Source organism: Lontra canadensis, unplaced genomic scaffold (genome assembly GCF_010015895.1).
Source record: "Lontra canadensis isolate GAN:19392208 unplaced genomic scaffold, GSC_riverotter_1.0 scaffold76, whole genome shotgun sequence".
Taxonomy (NCBI): Eukaryota; Metazoa; Chordata; class Mammalia; order Carnivora; family Mustelidae; genus Lontra; species Lontra canadensis.
In genome coordinates, this window is record NW_022631070.1 from 5,835,532 (window position 1) to 5,854,118 (window position 18,587).

The 18,587-nt window shown below is 45.8% G+C and overlaps 1 protein-coding gene across 1 annotated transcript in view; it reads left to right on the top strand.

Moving 5' to 3' along the window:
* GDI2 (GDP dissociation inhibitor 2) overlaps positions 1 to 17,317 on the top strand; it is a 28,729-nt gene extending 11,412 nt beyond the window's left edge. The window contains exons 4-11 of the mRNA XM_032881657.1: positions 2,344 to 2,478; positions 7,603 to 7,801; positions 8,031 to 8,162; positions 13,451 to 13,550; positions 14,641 to 14,812; positions 15,956 to 16,100; positions 16,249 to 16,303; positions 16,389 to 17,317. Of these exons, the coding sequence (XP_032737548.1) occupies positions 2,344 to 2,478; positions 7,603 to 7,801; positions 8,031 to 8,162; positions 13,451 to 13,550; positions 14,641 to 14,812; positions 15,956 to 16,100; positions 16,249 to 16,303; positions 16,389 to 16,535 (1,085 nt within the window). The 3' untranslated portion in view covers positions 16,536 to 17,317. The remainder of the gene's footprint in view (positions 1 to 2,343; positions 2,479 to 7,602; positions 7,802 to 8,030; positions 8,163 to 13,450; positions 13,551 to 14,640; positions 14,813 to 15,955; positions 16,101 to 16,248; positions 16,304 to 16,388) is intronic.
* Positions 17,318 to 18,587: the final 1,270 nt, after the last annotated feature.

Genomic DNA, 18,587 nt, shown 5'->3' on the forward strand with positions numbered 1-18,587 from the left:
AAGCTGGGAGAGGGGCAGAGGAGGAGGGAGAGAGGATCTGAAGCAGACCCCTCCCCTGCTGAGCACAGAAGCGGATTCAAGGCTTGATCTCATGACTCTGGGATCATAACTTGAGCCAAAACCAAGAGTTGGATGCTTAACCTACTGAGGCACCCCGGCACCCCATCTTCATTTTAATTTTTGTCACTTTGCCATACCTGAAGCCAAAATAATGGATTGATTATTTTTAAGTTGGCTCCATGCTCAACGTGGGGCTTGAACTCGTGACCCAAGATCAAGAGTCGCATGCTGCAAGCATTGAGCCAGCCAGGTGCCCCGTGGATTTTGTAAAAGTATCTGTTTGTTAGAGAAATGATTTCTAGATGTTCATTGCCTTTCATATTGGCCAGCCTTAGGCTTTGTACGTTTTTCTTTTGAGGTTTTTAAATTTTTCCTTATCAATGTGAAAGAGTTCTTTATAAAGACCATGAAATAAATACCCTTAATGTATTTGAAGTTACCTTTTCCAGTCCGTGATTGGCTTTATAAGTAGCTGTGCTGTATTTTTCTTTCATACGTAAGCTTTTGCTTTTCATGTAGGTATATAGATTGATTTTTCTTCTTTTTATTGTTTTTGATTTGGAAGGCTATGCTTAGTTTTCCTCTTTACCTCAAGGTTATAAAAATACTAATATTTGCTGTTAATAGTTTTATAGTTTAATTTTTTCATTGTAAAAATGAATTCACCTGTCTTACTGTGTAAGTTGATTTATTTGTTATCCTGAGGCTAAATATCTTTAGGTTTTTTTGTTTGCTTTTTTAAGATTTTATTTATTTAATAGAGATCACAAGTAGGCAGAGAGGCAGGCAGAGAGTGGGAGTAGGAAGCAGGCTCTCACCTGAGCAGAGAGCCTGATGCGGGGCTCAATCCCAGGACCTTAGATCATGACCTGAGCCGAAGGCAGAGGCTTTAACCCACTGACCTACCCAGGCGCCCCTGTTGTTTTTAAAGTAATCTCTGCACTCAGCATGGGGCTCCAATTTAGGACCTGAGATGGAGAGTTACAAGCTCTTTCGACTGAGCCAGCCAGGTGCCCCCTCTGTTAACCTGTTTGAGAAGTAGACATTGAGATTTAATTTTTCAGAATGGTTAATCAGTTGTCCCTCAACACCATTTATCTTTTCCACTTTGAACTTTTATAATAAATATATTATTATACATGGATCTCTTTTTTTCCCCACTAATTTAGTGATTAATCAGTATAACTCTACAATTTAGTACCTGGTTGGGTAAAGCTCTCTTCATTATTTATTTTTTGTTTTCAAAAAAATTTTTTAGAGGTGCCTCGGTGGCTCAGTCGATTTGTCTGACTTTAGCTGACGTCATGATCTCAGGGTCCTGGGACCAAGCCCCACATCGGGCTCTGAGTTTAGTGGCGAATCCGCTAGTCCTTCTCCCTTTGCCCCCCCCCCCACTTGCTTGTGTGTGCAATCTCTCACTCTCAATAAATAAATCTTTAAAATATATATATATATATTTTTTTATTTTGCCCTAGTGTTTCTGTCCTTTCAAATGAGCTTTAAAGTAATTTTGTTTAGTTTCTCAAAAAGCTTTCTATTAAAAAAAAAAGGTTTCTATTTTAGTATACCAAATTTCTTGGCTTATAGGCAGATAATATTTTTAATTATATGCCTGAAATTCATCTGAAATTAATGTTCATTTTATTTTTTATTTATTTTTAAAAAGATTTATTTATTTATTTTAGGGAGGGTGGGCGTGGGCGAGAGGGAAATAGAGAATCCCAAGCAGGCTCCATGCACAGCCTGGATCCTGGGGTGGGGCTTGATCTCATGACCCTGAGATCATGACCTGAGCTGAAATCAAAGAGTCAGACGCTCAAGTGAGTGAGCCACCCCGGCGCCCATGAAATTAATATTCATTTTAATTAGTACAGATTGAATAATATAAAGTGAGTAGCACAAATTCTTGAAAATTTTTGCCTATTAGTTGCTTCTCTTTACAATAGTAACTTAAAGGAAACTCAAGCCCATTTTCAATAGCACTGTAATTCTAAACTTCATACCTCTAATAATAATTAACATAGATTTTACAAAAGCAAGTTGACAAAGTTATTACTCCTGAAGTTGTAACATTAAAAAAGCACTTCTAAAGATGTTCCGCAGTAGGTGTGCATTCTGATTGTGCCATTTAGAACATGGCATTCAAGAGTTTTTGGAAGGGGTTGGACAATGTTAGAACTGGGAAGTGGTTAGTACAAGCCCACAATGAATGTACTTGTATTTCTGCTGGTTTTTGAAGATACTGAGGCTTAAGTTACAGTTTGGAGTGTTGGACTTTTTTAGGTCAGCTGGTGAAGATGCTGCTTTATACAGAGGTCACTCGCTATCTGGATTTCAAAGTGACTGAAGGGAGCTTTGTCTATAAGGGTGGAAAGATCTACAAGGTTCCATCCACTGAAGCAGAAGCTCTGGCATCTAGTAAGTCATTTTATTTTATTTTCTCAGAACCCTGAGATTTCATAATGGAAAGGAATCTTAGAGATCACATATAATGTCCCTGTCCTGACAGCCAGCCATCACTCATCCAGTCAGCAATATTTACCGAGTGTCTGTTACTTGCCAGACACCAAGAGGACATCAGTGAAGAGAATGTTCAAAAACCCCTGCCTCTGAAGCTGGGAGAGGCTTCAGGTGGCTTGTCTCCCCCCATGGAACTTGGTGCTGGTGTGGGTCAGTGCTCTTCTTGTACTAGTAATAATTCGTAAGAGCCGTTGTTCGGCTGGGGGATGGGGGTTCCTGTGTGCTAGGCTCTGTGCAAAACACTTCACATTCATTGTCTTATTTGACTTTGGAAACCGCTTACAGGGTAGGGTTTCCATTTTATAGATGAGGGAACTCAGGCCTGGAGTCACGTAGGTAAGTGGCAAGACTGGAGTAGAAACTCTGGTATTACCACTGTAGCGCCCGTGGACGTAATCAGTGCGCTGAGCGGGCCACCGACCCAGCTTAGCCATCCTGCCAAAGAAGAAACTCTGTTCTGGCGAAACCTTATCTTTTAATTGATGCTGTTGTCATTGTCTGCAGTCTCTGATTTTAGGAATTTCCAGTGAGTATGGAGTGATTTTATTCTTTGCCCAAAAAGATTTCCTCTCTTGGCTCAATCTAAGGTTCCTGGTTAACATTTTATATTCCTACCTCTTTTTGGGAGCAAACATCCCTGAACAAGACCTTCTGTCCCTGAAGGTGTTTGAGTTATCGCACAGAGCTGTTGGAGAAAGGGTGAATTTGGAGCGCTCACGGGTGGATGAGTTTTCTGCAGGAGGGGCTCCAGGAGGAGCTTAGGAGAGGGAGCTGTTAGGAATGGGCGCAGAAAAGTGCCAGTAGATTCTCGGGATTCTTTTGGCGGGAGAGTGGGAAAGTTCCCTCACCTTAAAACGTAATTTGAATTACTTTGGCATCTTCTCTAACTCCATTTATTTCCTTCTTGCTATGGGGAGAAAATGTTGAAGGCACTCTAGCCAGAAAGAAAGAAGTCAGCACAGAGATTTGTGGCTAAGTTAGGATTAACAACCAAAAGGGGAACGGAATGGCTCATACTTAAATTCAGGGCGTTAGTGGTATAATCATGGGTTAGGAATTATTTTAAATGACAACATAAATTTTATTCCAAAGAAATAAGAGTTCACCAGTCTGAAGACAATCTTTTACAACAGAGTTTGTGTTCTAAACTTTGGTTTACACTCTGAGCTCTTACCTATGTTAATCGCTTCGCTTCCTGCCTCCATTAAACAAAAACTTAAGGATTTACCTTGTAGCAGTTTTATTTGCCCTTTCTGATTTCATTTTTTCAAATATGTAGAACATTTACATGACTGGAAAGTCAACATTGTATCAAAAGATGCATTTAGAGTCTTGTCCTCATTCTCCCTTCACTTGATTGTTTTGTTTCCGGTTTATCCTTCTCATGGTCCGCCTGCCCCCCAAATAAGTATGTTTATGTATCTGTTTTTATGGTTAGGTTTATTGAGGTAGAATTTAGATACAGTAGAATTTACCTGTTTTAGTACACAGTTGTATGAATTTTTACCAGATCCTTACCTTCTCAGCAACTGTTTTTCTGTTAATGAATAGGATCTTGAAGTCAGAACGGCAGGCAGGAAAATCCTCGGCAGAATGAACGGGATAAGGGAAGGTGTAGAAGTGGAGAAGTTCATGTGCAACCTCAAGGTTCCAGTAAATATTTGTTGATTTGTTACTTGAATCAAATCAGTGAGAAGTATCTTTGGCCTCTAAAGTCATGTAGAACATAGATAAGTTCAGAAATGTTTCGAGACGTTTTCATGAATGGCTTGGAAATGGGTCCAGCAAAATCTTCTGTCTTAATTTAAATCTCTCGCTTGTGTATTTGTTCCGACTCTGAACTGCTGCGAGCCCCGTGTTCACGTAGACCACCTTTGCCATCAGCGAGCGCATCCTCCTTCCCGTTACAGAGCAGAGCAGCTGGAGTGAGTGGGCTGGGCGCACCGGCAGGCTGGTGGACCGCGTACTCTCCTTCAGGAGTGTTCTTGGACATTGAGCTCCGCTCTCACTTTTTTTTTTAACGCTGCGGTCAAAAGTTTGTTCTGGTTTTTTTTTTCCGTAATTGAAGCATGGTTGACACACACCGTCACATTAGTTTCGGGTGTGTAACATGGTGATTGAGCAGGTCTGCCCTCCTCGCTGCCAAGTGGGGCTGCCATCTGTCGCCTCCCAGCGCTGGTGCAGCCCTTCGACCACATTCCGAGTCGTCCCTGTGACGTAGTCGTGGCGTGACCGGAGGCCCAGACCTCCCGCTGCCCTTCACCCATTTTCCCAGCCTCCGTCCCTCCACCCCGGCGCCCGTCCGTTTGTATTCTGTATCTGTGGGTCTGCTTCTGCTTTTTTAGGTTTGTTCATCCGTTTATTCTGTTTTTATATTCTACTTGTAAGTGAAATCCTTTTTTTTTTTTTCTTATTTCACTTAACATAATACCCTCTAGGTCCGTCCATGTTGTCAGAAATGGCAAGATCTCGTTGCAGTCTTGATTTGCATTTCCCTGATAACGACGAGGGATTTGGGGCATCTTCTCTGGTGTCTGTCTTCTGAAGTAGAAGTAGAAAAAGTTCTGTTGAGTTCCTCTGCCCATTTTTGATCAGATTATTACTTTTTGTGTGTGCTGAGTTGTGTAAGTTAAGTTCTTTATATATTTTGGATTTAGCCCCTTATCGAATATATCATTTGCAAATATTTTCTGTCATTCCGTAGGCTGCCTTTTTGTTTCGTTAATGGTTTCCTTTCCTGGACAGAAGCTGTCTGTGTTGGTGCGGCCCAACATGTAGAGGACTGTTGCTATGGCCAATGTCCAAGAAATCCCTGCCTGTCTTTTCTTCTAGATGTTCTGTGGTTTCCTGTCTACATTTAGATCTTTAGTCCATTGTGAGTTTATTTTTGTGTGTGGTGTGCGTGTGGCTTTCCAGTGTTCCCAGAACCATTTGTTGAAGAGACTGTCTCTTCCCCACTGGATACCCTTGCCTCCTTTGTCACGGATTAATTGCTTGTACAGGTGTGGCTTTATTTCGGGGCTCTCTGTGTGGATGCGCTGATCTGTGGGTCTCTTTGTGCCAGTACCAGACTGTTTTGATCATTACAGTTTTGTCAGAAATCTTGAAATCTGGGATTGTGTGATAGTGTCCACTTTCTTCTTTCTCAAGGTTGCTCTGGCTGTTCAGGGTCTTTGTGGTTCCGTACCAATTTTAGTATTTTATTGTAGTTCTGTGAAAAATGTGGTTGGTATTTTGATAGGGATCACATTGAACCTGTAGATTGTTTTGGGTAAGTATGGACATTTTAACAGTATTCTTCCCATTCTCTGTGGTCAGATCTTACACCTGTTGAAAACTTTCATTTATTTTCTTCATGAAACTGCTCTGGATTTTGTCACTTTTAATGTTTTAAATGTCTTTACCTAAGGTTCTTGTTTCTGTTTTTGTTTTGTAAATAAACCTCAGTGTGCAAGTGAATGAAGGAAAGTAAAATATTTGAAATGATGTTAAGGTACTACTCAGGAAACCAAGTAACTTGGAAAAAGATTTTTTTCTAACCTTTTATGATATAGTTGAACATTTTTCTTTCCAATTGTATATCCAGTAAGTGAATAATTTGACTTCTCTTACACTTGCTTGCATCACACAGCATGTGAGTTGAATACAGAGCACATGGTACGCGCCACGCACCCTTCTAGGTTTGGGGCAGGGCGGCTCCAACAGAAGGGGAAAGTAAGCGACCAGCCTCAATTAGCGGGAGATAGGCTATGCGAAAGGAAGCGTTCATCAGATGGTGATAATGCTGTGCGGATGGAGGGAGGAAGGGGCACAGTTTCAAATAGGGTGATCAGGGAAGGCATCATCAGAGAGACGTAGCTGAAAATTGAACTGTATTCTGTCGGCGATCTTATTTTTACCCTGACAACTAAATGTAAGTTGGTGCTTGTGAGGTCATAGAATTTTTTTTTTTTTTTAGCCTTATACCATTACCGTGTATGCATTCTGTCCCGTATTTTTGTTTTTTAATTTTTTAAAAATTATTTTTTCATTCATCTAAAGCTCCGTACCCAGTGTGGGGCTTGAACTTAAGACCCTGAGATCGAGAGTCCCAGGCTCTACCGACTGCACCCAGGGGCCCCGTCCCATTTTTTAAAACTAGGTTGTAAATACAGTTTAAACATGTTAAATGTAGTCAGCTGTCATTAATGGCCTCATGATCATTTTTTTTTTTTAAATATTTTTTTTATTTATTTGACAGTGAGATCACAAGTAGGCAGAGAAGGGGTGGGGAAGCAGGCTTCCTGCTGAGCAGAAAGCCCGATGCGGGGCTCGATCCCAGGACCCCGAGATCATGACCCAAGCCGAAGGCAGAGGCCTAACCCACTGCGCCACCCAGGCGCCCCCCTCATGATCATTTTAATTTTCAGTTTTGTTGATTTCATCTGTAGTCTTGGGGGAAGTAATATCCAAAATACCAAAACAGTACACTGTTCTGTGAGAAGGTTGTTTTTAAAGCCGTCATACGGTTTAGGGAAGGAGATCAAGCCAGAAAGGTTTTTTCCTTTGGCCTTGTCTTCCTAACAGCTGTACACTCCAGGAGGACTCCTGCCTAGTAAGAACTGAGCGTTTACAAAGTAGTTTATACCTGTCTGCTCAGCTTTTTTTAGTATAAAGAGTGGGTAACTGATTAGCTAGAACTTTATTAAAGTAAGTGACTGGCAGCATAATCCTCCTTTCCTGAAATGCTGGAGTGAACGTTAGCATACAGAGAAGGGAGGAGCGTTCAGAATTTTAGGCAGTTGGCAGGGTACAGATCAGACTTGTCAGAAGAAGAATGTCAGGTGGGTGCCCTCGCGGATCAGTCTTCCAAGGCCACGTTTTCCTTGTGATCACGCAGTTGGTGTGGAAGCGCAGGGACGGCAGGAGCCGCGCACCAGGAGAGGTGCCTCCGAGCTGGCCTGGCGTGTTGAACTTGGCCTCTCTCACTCCCTTTTCCTCAGTGTCCTAGTGTGAATGTTTGCTTTCTGACCAATTCTTTAGGCTTAATGGGACTGTTTGAAAAACGTCGCTTCAGAAAATTCCTAGTGTACGTTGCCAACTTTGATGAAAACGATCCCCGAACTTTTGAGGGCATCGATCCTAAGAAGACCGCCATGCGAGAGGTGTACAAGAAATTCGACTTGGGACAAGATGTCATAGACTTTACCGGCCACGCCCTGGCTCTCTACAGAACCGATGAGTAAGTCTTCCACGGTGCAGATTTCTGTTTTTCTTGGGACCGTCACTGAATTTCTCAGTTCTCTAAAATGGAAGTTCTGACAAAATGAGTAGATAACCATGTTATATTATGGAAGGTTCCAGCTGTAAATCAGTGTTAGAAGCTTTTAGGTAAAATACGAGAGTAGTGAAATAAAATGATTTCAGAAAAACATTTAAATATTTTCTAATACTTATTTCATTTATTTTAGCTATCTAGATCAGCCATGTTGTGAAACCATTAATAGGATTAAACTTTACAGTGAGTCTCTGGCAAGATATGGCAAAAGCCCGTACCTTTACCCCCTCTATGGCCTCGGAGAGCTGCCCCAGGGATTTGCAAGGTCAGTGCCTGTCGCTAACGTGGTCCCCTCTTCTGCAGGAAGACAGGGTACGCGGTTGGGAGGGATGAGAGGTCTGTGGGCTGTGAGGTGCTTTTCTTTTTATTGGAATAAACCTTATATATAACGAAACCACAGAGGTACTGTAAAAAGTTTAGTTTGGGTGTACAGACGTGTGTGACCAACACGACACTCAAGAGAAGAAAACGTTGAGTCTGGGAAGCTCGCTTGTGTCCCCTCATGAGTGTCCCCTCATGAGTCCCCCCCGCGGCCGCTTCGTCTGTGACTTCTTTCTCCTCCGTCCCCATGTTTAGTTCTCCCCGCACCATTGCTGAAAAGACTTTTCCAGTTGTGTTGGTGCCTTTGTGGCAAGTCATTTGGCCACAGATATGTACGGAGCTGTTTTGTTCCATCACTTTTTCTTAAGATTTTGTTTATTTAGTTGAGAGAGGGAGCACGAGCCAGGGGTGGGGGTGTAAGGTGTGGGGGGCGGAGAGAGAGGGAGAAGCAGACTCACTGCTGAGCAGGGAGCCCGATGCACGGCTCGATCCCAGGACCTGAGCCGAACGAAGGCAGATGCTTCACCCACTGAGCCACCCAGGCGCCCTTAAAGACTATTTTTATTTTTAAGTAATCTCTCCACCCAGCTTGGGGCTCAAACTCCAAACCCGCAGATCAGGAGTCACCTGCTGCACCGACGGAGCCAGTCAGCCTCCCCCTGATTATTCCAGTTTTATATTAAGTTGTGAAAGCAAGTAATGAAAATCAGCTCCAACTTTTTTTGTTTGTGGTTTTTTTTTTTCAAAATTGTTTTGGCTCTACTAAGTCCTTTGATTTCCCTATACATTTTGGGACAGCTTGTCAATTTCTAGGAAAACAATGCTGGGATTTTACTGGGATTGAATTTAAATGTACAGGCCAGCTGGGGCTGACGTAGCTTGCTACCGGTTTTCCAACCCCTGAAGGTGCCGCTCTCTCTGCGGACTTAGGTGTTGTCTTAGCAGGGTTCTGAAGCTTCCATTGTAGGGATCTAGCACCTAGTTCACATTGGTTCATAAGTATTTTATGTTCCTTAAATGCTGCTGTTAATGAAACCGTCTCAATTTTATTGTAAAGTTGTTTGCTGTTGAGAATGAACATTCCTGCTTTATTACTAAATTTTTTTAGAGGGTTTTTGTCGATGGCTTTGTCAGAATGAATTCCTTCTTATTCTTGGCTGGCTGGGAGTTTTCTTAAGAATGGGTGTTGACATTAAGTTAATAATGCACATTTTCTTTATGCATTACTGTGGTGAACCATGGATTGATTTTGGGGTGTTAAACTGGCCTTGCATTCCCAGGGTAAACAACACTTACTCATGATGTATTTTCCTTTTAATTTATCGTTCGATGTAATTTGCGTGCGTGTGCGTACATACACATGAATTAGAAATCAGGCTACTCAGATGTCCCATTTAGTTCATCTCTTGTGTTTTACAAGAAATTTGACCATTTCAGGGCGCCGGGGTGGCTCAGTGGGTTAAGCCTCTGCCTTTGGCTCAGGTCATGATCCCGGGGTTCTGGGATCGAGTCCCGCATCAGGCTCTCTGCTCAGCGGGGAGGGAGCCTGCTTCCTCCTCTCTCTCTGCCTGCCTCTCTGCCTACTTGTGATCTCTCTCTCTGTCAAATAAAAAAATCTTTAAAAAAAAAAAAAGAAGAAATTTGACCATTTCACATAAGTTCTTGAATTTTCTGTTGTCCATAATATATGTATATATTTTAAAGATTTTATTTATTTGAGAACAAGGACACACAGGCACGGGGAGGGGCAGAGGCAGAGGGAGAAGCAGGCTTCCCACTTATGAAGGAGCCTGACACCACGCCAGACTCGATCCCACTACCCTGGAATCATGACTTGGGCTGAAGACAGACATTTAACTCACTGAGCCACCCAGGTGCCCCATAATAACATTTTTAATTATGCTTTCAGTGTCTAAGATCTGTAGTGAAGTTCCTACCTTCCATTGTTGTGATCGGTCATTTGTATTTTCTTCTTTTTTGGTAGGATTTTATCAGCTATGAATCCTTTCAAAGTACCAGATTCTTAGTTTTATTTATTTCCTCTGTGGCTTATTTTCTATTTTATTTTGTTCTTAATTTCTTGTCCCTTCATGGGTTTAATTTTCTTTTAGCTTTCTAGAGTTGAAACACGTCATTGGTTATACTTTGTCTCTAACATGAGGATTTAAAAGGTTTAAAATTTCTCTCTAAATATGTATCATTCATTATGGTACCCTGTTTCTTCTTCTTTTATTTTTTTTTGCTTTAATCCTTGGGTTTTTTGAAGGTGTAGTGTTTAATTGCTAAACATTTGGAGAGGTTTCTAAATATCCTATTGTTACGGACATCTAATTTAATTCCATCATGATCAGAGAACCAACTTGTAAGATTTTAATTTTTGAAATCAAGGCATAATTTATGGTCAGATTTTTAAAAATGGTTTTTAAAAGATTATTTTAGAGAATGTGTGCAGAGATGGGGGAAGGGCAGAGAGGGATAGAGGGGACTCATGAAGACTCCCCGCTGAACGTGGAGCCAACTGCAGGGCTCGCTCTCGCAACCCTCATAACCAGCTGAGCCATCCAGGGGCCTTAGAGTCGGCGGTCATGTCAGCGATGTGTTTTGGGGAGTGAGTTAGCTGTTGTGGAGAGCTCGCAGCCCGCACATATCGGGCTGCGCGCAGTAGCGGGAGCCCATGGCGCAGCTCCCGTGTGTCCGCGCTGATTGTGTGTCCTGTTTCTGCGGGTGCGTCTCCCGCCAGAGTGTGGAGTTCCCGTTCCTCGGTGCAGGTCCGTCCGTTTGTACTTCATCTGTGCAAAGCTTTTTTGCCAGCTGATACTCCTTTCCACTGTTAGACGGTAAATACCACCTTACCCTTTTGCTTACTCCTTTTGTATTTTTTGTCATTCTTTTACTTTCGGATGCTTGTCTAGTTAAGTGAGTCTCTTGTAGAAGCAGATAGTTGAATATTGCTTTTTTACCCAGTGCGACAACTCTGGCCTTTAATGGGATTGTTTAGCTCATTTACGTTTAGTACAATTACTGATATGGTTGGGATTAGATCTGTTGTCTTGTTCATTGTCTTTTTCTCCCCCCATTTCTGTTCCTCTTTCTTCAGATTCATCAAATATTTTTTACGATTCCAGACTAACTCCTTTAGTGGCTTTGTGGCCTTGCCTTTTTATTTGTCATAGTTCAGCGCTCTGCACACTATGGCGTGCATCCTGTCGGCTTCTTTGCAGTTAATGCTGTGCTCAACACCGTACGCACAATCGAAGCAGGCTGCAGCGGTCTCTGTGCTTCTCGCTCTCTGCGCCGTCGCGCCTGCGGTCTCTTCTCTGCGCTCCGATCACTGGCACGGCTCAGCCCCCGGTCCAGCGGTGCAGTTTCTGCCCTGAACAGTCAGTTTACGGAAGTGACAAGGGAAGGAAAGGGAAGAACCGTTTTCCCACGTTACCGTGTTTGCTGCTCTTCTTTCTTATAAATCCTTGTTTCTGTCTCGTGACCTTTCTCTTCAGCCCGCTGTGGCGTTCCTGTAGTCGAAGGGCTGCTGGTGCTGGGTTCCGTCACCTTCACTTCTGCGGGACTTTCGTTGTCTTGAGAGGTTTCCAGGCAGCACTTCCCAGCCACTGCCTGTCACTTGCGTCCCGCGCCGGTGTCGCGCTGTCCCGCGCGTGGAGACGGTACGGCTTCCCCTCCGGCTGCTTTCCGAGAATCCCTTCGCTTTCGGGCAGCGTCCCGAGGGTCTGCCTCTGTGGTTTTGCTCGGGCCTTGCCGAGCTGCGTGGATGCGTGTGTTCGTGTCAGATCGGGAATTTCAAAATCCGTTACCCGCTTCAGACGTTTCTTTCCGTTTCCTCTGTCCTCTCCCTCTGGGACGGTTCGGTCATGCTGGATGCCGGGTGGTCTTCCGTCGTCGCTGCAGAGCTTTTCTTTTTTCTTTATTTCGTCTTTTGGTTTCTCCAGGCTTCATATCGGATGATGCCTGTTGATTAGTCTTCAAGTTCACGGAGTCCTTTTTCTGTTTCCAAAAGACTATCCATCCCATTCAGTGAGTTTTAACTTTTTTTCTGGTACTGGACTTTCTACGTGTAGAACTTCAAGTTTTTAAAAAAACAGCGTTTTTTAGATTGTTTACTCACTTTGGCCCCTCTGAATATATTTGTAATAAGGTGTTCTTGAATGCGGGTGTCTGTCCTCGAAGAGATCTGTGACAGCTGCCTCCAGTCCCCTGCGTATCCAGCCTCGGGAGTCTGGGTACCGGTTCGTCCCGACAGCTTTTCCTGAATGTACTTCGAATCACGTTTCTTGCTTCCTCACTTGGCTATTGATGTGTGTGTACATGTGTGTACGGGGCCTGGTTACTGGCACACTCTAGAGACGCCGGGCTCGCTCTCTGGGGGTGATTTTGTTGGAGTCGGGGGGGGAATCATTGGCCCCTCACCTGGGACTTCGGGAGGTTTGACTTGACCCCTTACTGGGCGGGGAGGGCAGTGTTTGTTCCAGCGGAATCCTCCCTGGTCGTGCAGTGAGCTGTGCGGCTCCTGGGCTGGAGGGGACGCGCCCGGCGGGAGCCGGCTGTCCGGCGCGGCAGGGTGGGCTTCGGAGCGTTAGCGCCGCGGGCCTCGGCTCGTCTGTGCTCAGCAACGGCCCCGCTCAGCTGTTGCTTCTTGCTGCGTTCCTTGCGGTCTCTCTCACGTACGAGCCCTTCTGCAGTTAGTTACGGATTTGAAGAGATTTTACAGATTTGGTTGCTCCCCTTTTTGTGGCACCCCCCCCCCGGCCCGGGTTTCTCCTCCTGTCCTGCGGCTCCTTGAATCCGGCCTGCGGCTTCCTGCTCCTGCTTGAGGCGCTCCTGCTGCGGGGTTGGGGCAGTTCCCTCGGGCAGGCGCACAGAGGCCGTGCACCCAGCCGCCTCCTTCGGTGTCTTCTCCAGCGTCTGCTGCTTTTACTCGCTCTCCACGGACTCCGCACTGCTGCTATTGTATTAGTTTATTTCTGTGCAGGAAGGTAAGACCGACAGGAGCAGTTTCCCCATCACTGGTCAGTGCTGCTTTTGGACTCGGTATTCCGAACTGTGAGTGGGAGATTTCGGTTCTGGTTCTCTCTCTCTCCTGTAATTGTAGCTTTAATGACTTTTAAATGAACACCTTCCGCAAGGAGACTGAGCAAATATACATTGCCTAGAACTCAAGATCCAAGAAACACTTTAGTGGTTGACAGTTACAAATTGTCATCTCTAACATTTTTTTAGGCTAAGTGCCATTTATGGCGGTACATACATGCTCAATAAACCCATTGAAGAAATCATCGTGCAGGATGGAAAAGTGATTGGTGTGAAGTCTGAAGGAGAGGTAAGGAGCGTTTTCACAATTTAAAAAATACTGTGTTGTGAAGAAAAAGTGGCCTGATGTAGTGTGGTTTGGGCATCGATGCTGGATTTCACATTTTATGGTTTGTTATACTAAGGACGAGCTAAAGATGCGGTTTTATTATTTTTTTTTAATCTTACTTTCTGTAATGTTGATTATTGCTTCAGACTGAGAAATACATTATGGATAAAGTCTTAGTGGTACACGTTCTGTGTTTATGTAGTGTAGGTTGGTGCCTGTGTCCTGGGTTTTCATTTAAATTTAGCTTTATTTATACCATTTAAAATTTATTGGTTGAATTTGGGGTTGATGGTTACGGAGCATTTTATTACTTAATAAGGGTTTTAGCTGTGCAGCTGGCCAGGTGGAGTTTCAAGTAGCGTTTCCCTGATTCGAAGTGAATGTTGATGAACTAACAACTCTTAAGATTGTTAGAGCTGCTCCAGAGCTACGGGTAGAAAAATAGTGTGTCCCTGAACGGTATTCCATGGTTCGGTCCACGTAATCTGTACTCACCGGTTGGCCCTCTGAGCGAACCTTCATTACTGCAGATCTTTTGTAACTCCCTTGTGCGTCCCGCAGGATGGGTGTTAGAGAACAGGGACCTGTTGGGAGGAGTTCATCCGTACCTGAGGACTTTTCAGTGCAGCGTCATCCCATTTTGTTTCCCACAGCTCTTCCTCTCAGGCGATCACAGAATTTTTTTACTGGGCACAGTCACGTATGACAATGGCCCTTAAATAGAGTATTTCATTGAATCCTAACAATGACGTTTGAGGTTAGGGACAGCCAGGATTTGAAAGCTGTCTGCCTGATTCTGAAACCTGTAACCTCGTAACACTGTGCACAGTTCCCTCACACCTGAGCAGGGCTCCAAATCCATGGATCTTTCCCAGGAGAGTTTGTTGGGATTGTTGGCAAAACTAGTTTTCAGTTGCCTGTACTTCAAGAATAACTTCCGGTTAACCTTATGAAGGTGACAGATGGTATTAAAGGGACAATGGCACTAGTATTCTATCTAGAAACTTGGGACACTGATTATTGTCAATGGGACCTCAACGTCTCGGTACAGGTTGCTCGCTGTAAGCAGCTCATCTGTGACCCCAGCTACGTCAAAGACCGGGTGGAGAAGGTGGGCCAGGTGGTCAGAGTCATCTGCATCCTCAGCCACCCGATCAGGAACACCAACGATGCCAACTCCTGCCAGATCATCATTCCCCAGAACCAGGTCAATCGGAAGTCAGGTGAGTTTTGAAGATCAGCAGATGTTTACAGAAGTTTGTTAGAATCTGCTGTGTGTTTCATCCCGGATTTTTAATTTTGTTTGCTCTGTGAAGAAACTTAGGTCACCTGTGGGAAACAAGATGTGACGGATTTAGCTCTGAGAGATCCTAAGTCCTCACCGTGAAAGGCACACATTAGTCCTGTAGCCCTGCCTCGCTCTCCCTAGTCCCCCATCTTGAACCTCCAGTCTCTCGTTCTAGAAGGATGAACTGAGAGGCTAGACTGGATGAGTGGTCAGTGTCTCCTGGCTCGAACACTGGCCTGCGGGGGTTTCTTGCTTAGTAGGTGACCCAATCCCACTGTGGTTTTGAGCCAGTGGCTGTGCTTTTATGTCGTTACTTGTCGAGCTCATACTTAAATTTGATTTTAGCAGTGTGCCGGAAAACGGCTTCCTCTGGTTAGGAATGGGACTGACTTCTAAAACTGTAATTCCTCATCTCTTTGCGTTGAGCAGTTATTTTCATCTCCCCTACCTTTTCCCACCATTCTTTCAGGCGGAAGCCTAACTTTTTTATTTATTGAAAATTCAACTAAAAAGGGTTATCAGCTTTTAATCGGAGCTATCTGTATTTATTTTTCCATGTAAGAAACCAGAGTCACCTAAGATTAGGATTGCAACGAAGGGATGTTAAGGGGGCCCAGGCAGACCGCAGGGTTGAGGAGAAGCCTCGAGAGAGGAGGAGCTGGCGGCGACCTTCCGATGGGGGTGGGGTGGCGGTGAGGCACTTACTGAGCAGCGCAAGGACAGGGAGAACCTGTGGGATCGAAGAACAGCTTGTGCTGATCTGCGGGTTGCTCGAGAAACTTGGTCCTTTATGTAAATCCTTTCTTAGCTGTTGGAAAGCCTTTCTAGATGCTGGCCCTGGGGAGGAAGACTCCAGAGCAGTCAGGTTTGGGCGGCATCTGGATAGCGGTCCAGGCCCAGCAGCTCCCGGCTTGGGAGAGCCGTGGCCCGCAGTCGGCGAGAAGTGGCTGGATCTGGGCATACTTCCCGGAGGGCCCCGCCAGCCTCCGCGTAGCCCTGAAGCCGAAGGCTCGGCTCGATGGAATCGGGCGGGCCCGAGGCTGGGGCCGGGCGGTGAGGTGGCCTTCGTCGCCCGCAGATATCTACGTCTGCATGATCTCCTCTGCGCACAACGTGGCCGCGCAGGGCAAGTACATCGCCATAGTCAGCACCACCGTGGAGACCAAGGAGCCCGAGAAGGAAATCAGACCAGCTTTGGACCTTTTGGAACCAATCGAACAGAAGTGAGTGACGTGTTCGTGGAGATGAGCTGACGCGACACGAGTTCGGACGTGGCGGCCCCCGGCTGCATGCTGGGGGTTGGGACATGCAGGCGGAGCCGAGGGTGGGCTCGTGGTGGGCTCACACTCGGCCTCCGTTTCCTCCCTCCAGGTTTGTGAGCATCAGTGACCTCCTCGTACCAAAAGACCTGGGGACGGAGAGCCAGGTGAGTGCGCGGGCTTGGGCGGGCACTGGGTGCGGCCGTCGCCGGGGCAGTCGTCGCCAAGTCCGTGTCTCTGATGTCACTTCAGATCTTTATTTCCCGCACCTACGACGCGACCACTCACTTCGAGACCACCTGCGACGACATCAAAGACATCTACAAGAGGATGACCGGGTCCGAGTTCGACTTTGAGGAAATGAAGCGCAAGAAAAACGACATCTACGGGGAAGACTAAGCGGCGCGCGCGCCCGTCTCGGACAGACGCAGCTGGCACTGGCCGCGCGCCGTCCGGAGTCGCTGTTGTAACCCCTGCGGCGCCCTCGGAACGCTGTCCCAGTCCGTACTCCTCCCCTTCCTAATATCATGTATTAACTCGTTCTCACGGCGTGGCTCCTCCGAATTGGCAGGTTACCACATTCTGTTCAGTTTAACCGATACTGGCTTTTTTCCTTAGTGAAGGATCAGTTTGAAGACAACCCTGTGATCCTGACACAGAGCACCTGATACAGTATTTGTATCTTTTAATCAGTGTAGCCTCCGCGGTCGTGTGCTTCTGCCGCTTGAGAGCCGGCGCGGCACCATTCGCGTGCCATCTGTCCCATTGGCATTGAGATTCCCACCGAATCGTCCATGACTTGGGCCAGCATCCCTGCGTGGGCCCCGCCCCTCTACATCTGTGTCCCATCAACTGTTAGGACAGGGCCCACGGAACACAGCCACGGGTTGGGGTCGCACGGGCCCACAATTCTAACCCAACTCCAGAAACCGAGCGTCATTCCGGAGGAAGCCTGTGTGCGGTGTTTTCACCTGGTAAAATTGGTAAGAGCAAAGGGGAAAGAAATCTGTGGTACAGCAGGTAAACGTAGAAGCTTCTTTTGTACCCCAGGTGTGGCTTCCTCAACGGACCAAGCTGCGACGCAGTATTGATTTGACAAGAGCCTCCGCTTCAGGGATGTCGGTCTCAGATGGCTCCAGATGATTTCTGTACTGCAAAATAAAGCCAAACTCTGGAAACCACTTCCTTCTCGGGTGCTCTGTTTGCGTCCTGGTGTTAAGAACTAGTGAGTATGGTCCTGGCCCTGGCCTGGTGGCTCGCTGCCCCCTATCCCGCCCTGTGTGGCTGACGGACACCACATGGGGGGCTGCGCTCCATCCCCGACCGCAGGGGGAGGCGCAAGTCTAGACGGATCCAAACAGCCCTGCCTGCAGTCTGGCTTCGCTGTGAGTAGACCCCAAATGACGTCCTTGACACAGCTCTTGAGGCACAGAGTGGCCCCAGAGGAGAAACCTCTGCTTTTACTGACAGGATCTAAAACCCCAGCAAGCCTCTCTTTCCCTTAATTCTTCAATCTGTCAGCCTGGGACGCAGGCAGAGGTGCACGCCGGGCAACAAGTACAAAGAAAAAACAGCAGGATCTCTCCAGTCATTTCCCATGCGTCTTGAGCACCTGTACTACTCAGGTACCAGGCCGTGGGGAGCAGGGATGGCGAGGGCGTCGGGAAGAGTGGACGGTGCAGAGAGCTACACTCCGTGGCATGGTTAGTGTAAAAGTTAGAAAAGGTGCTGTGGACGCACAGCCTTGGGGCTTGTTGGAGGGTCTTTGGCAAGAGGGAGAGTAGACCCGAGGCACCATCAAAAGATGAGCCAGCAGCAGGTGCTTAAGTCACTTGTCCGTCATTTCCGGTTCAGCACGCCCCTTTCGGTCACCGTCCTCTCATCAGATCAAGTGACTGGGCTTCCAAGCCAGAAACAATCACGTGGGCACCACTTGGCTAGCAGGTAGAGAGCCTGCGAAAGGCTTGCGAAAACCTGTGCATCCCGCTCAGCCCTCCTCCTGGAGGAAGCAGTCAGTTCCATTAAATGGCCTAGAGAGGGGGGGCCACAGCATTTCCCACAAACTCAAATTTTGCTTTAAAGGAATTCCAGAAAGTTGATTTTTTAGTTGTCTTTATTTAAAAAAATGAAACAAATTAGTTACAAAAATTTGTTCCAAATAGATACTATGTATCTACATTTTTTTGCTTGGTTTTGAGTTCAAAGATTACGGTAGAAATTATTTAATACCATAAATAAAAGATTTTCTTCCTTAGAGGGTTGATTTTTGTAGTGCAATGTTTACAAAACGTGAGTAAGTGGAAACTGACAAGTTTATAGATCTGTAAGAGAACTTACTGTAGTGTCGCTAGAACACCCGCGTGTGCACCGCGTGAGATCCCAGCCTGCCCGAGGGTGAGGGCGGTGAAGCCTGGAACACAAACTGTAACATGTACTACCTACGCCTTTCAG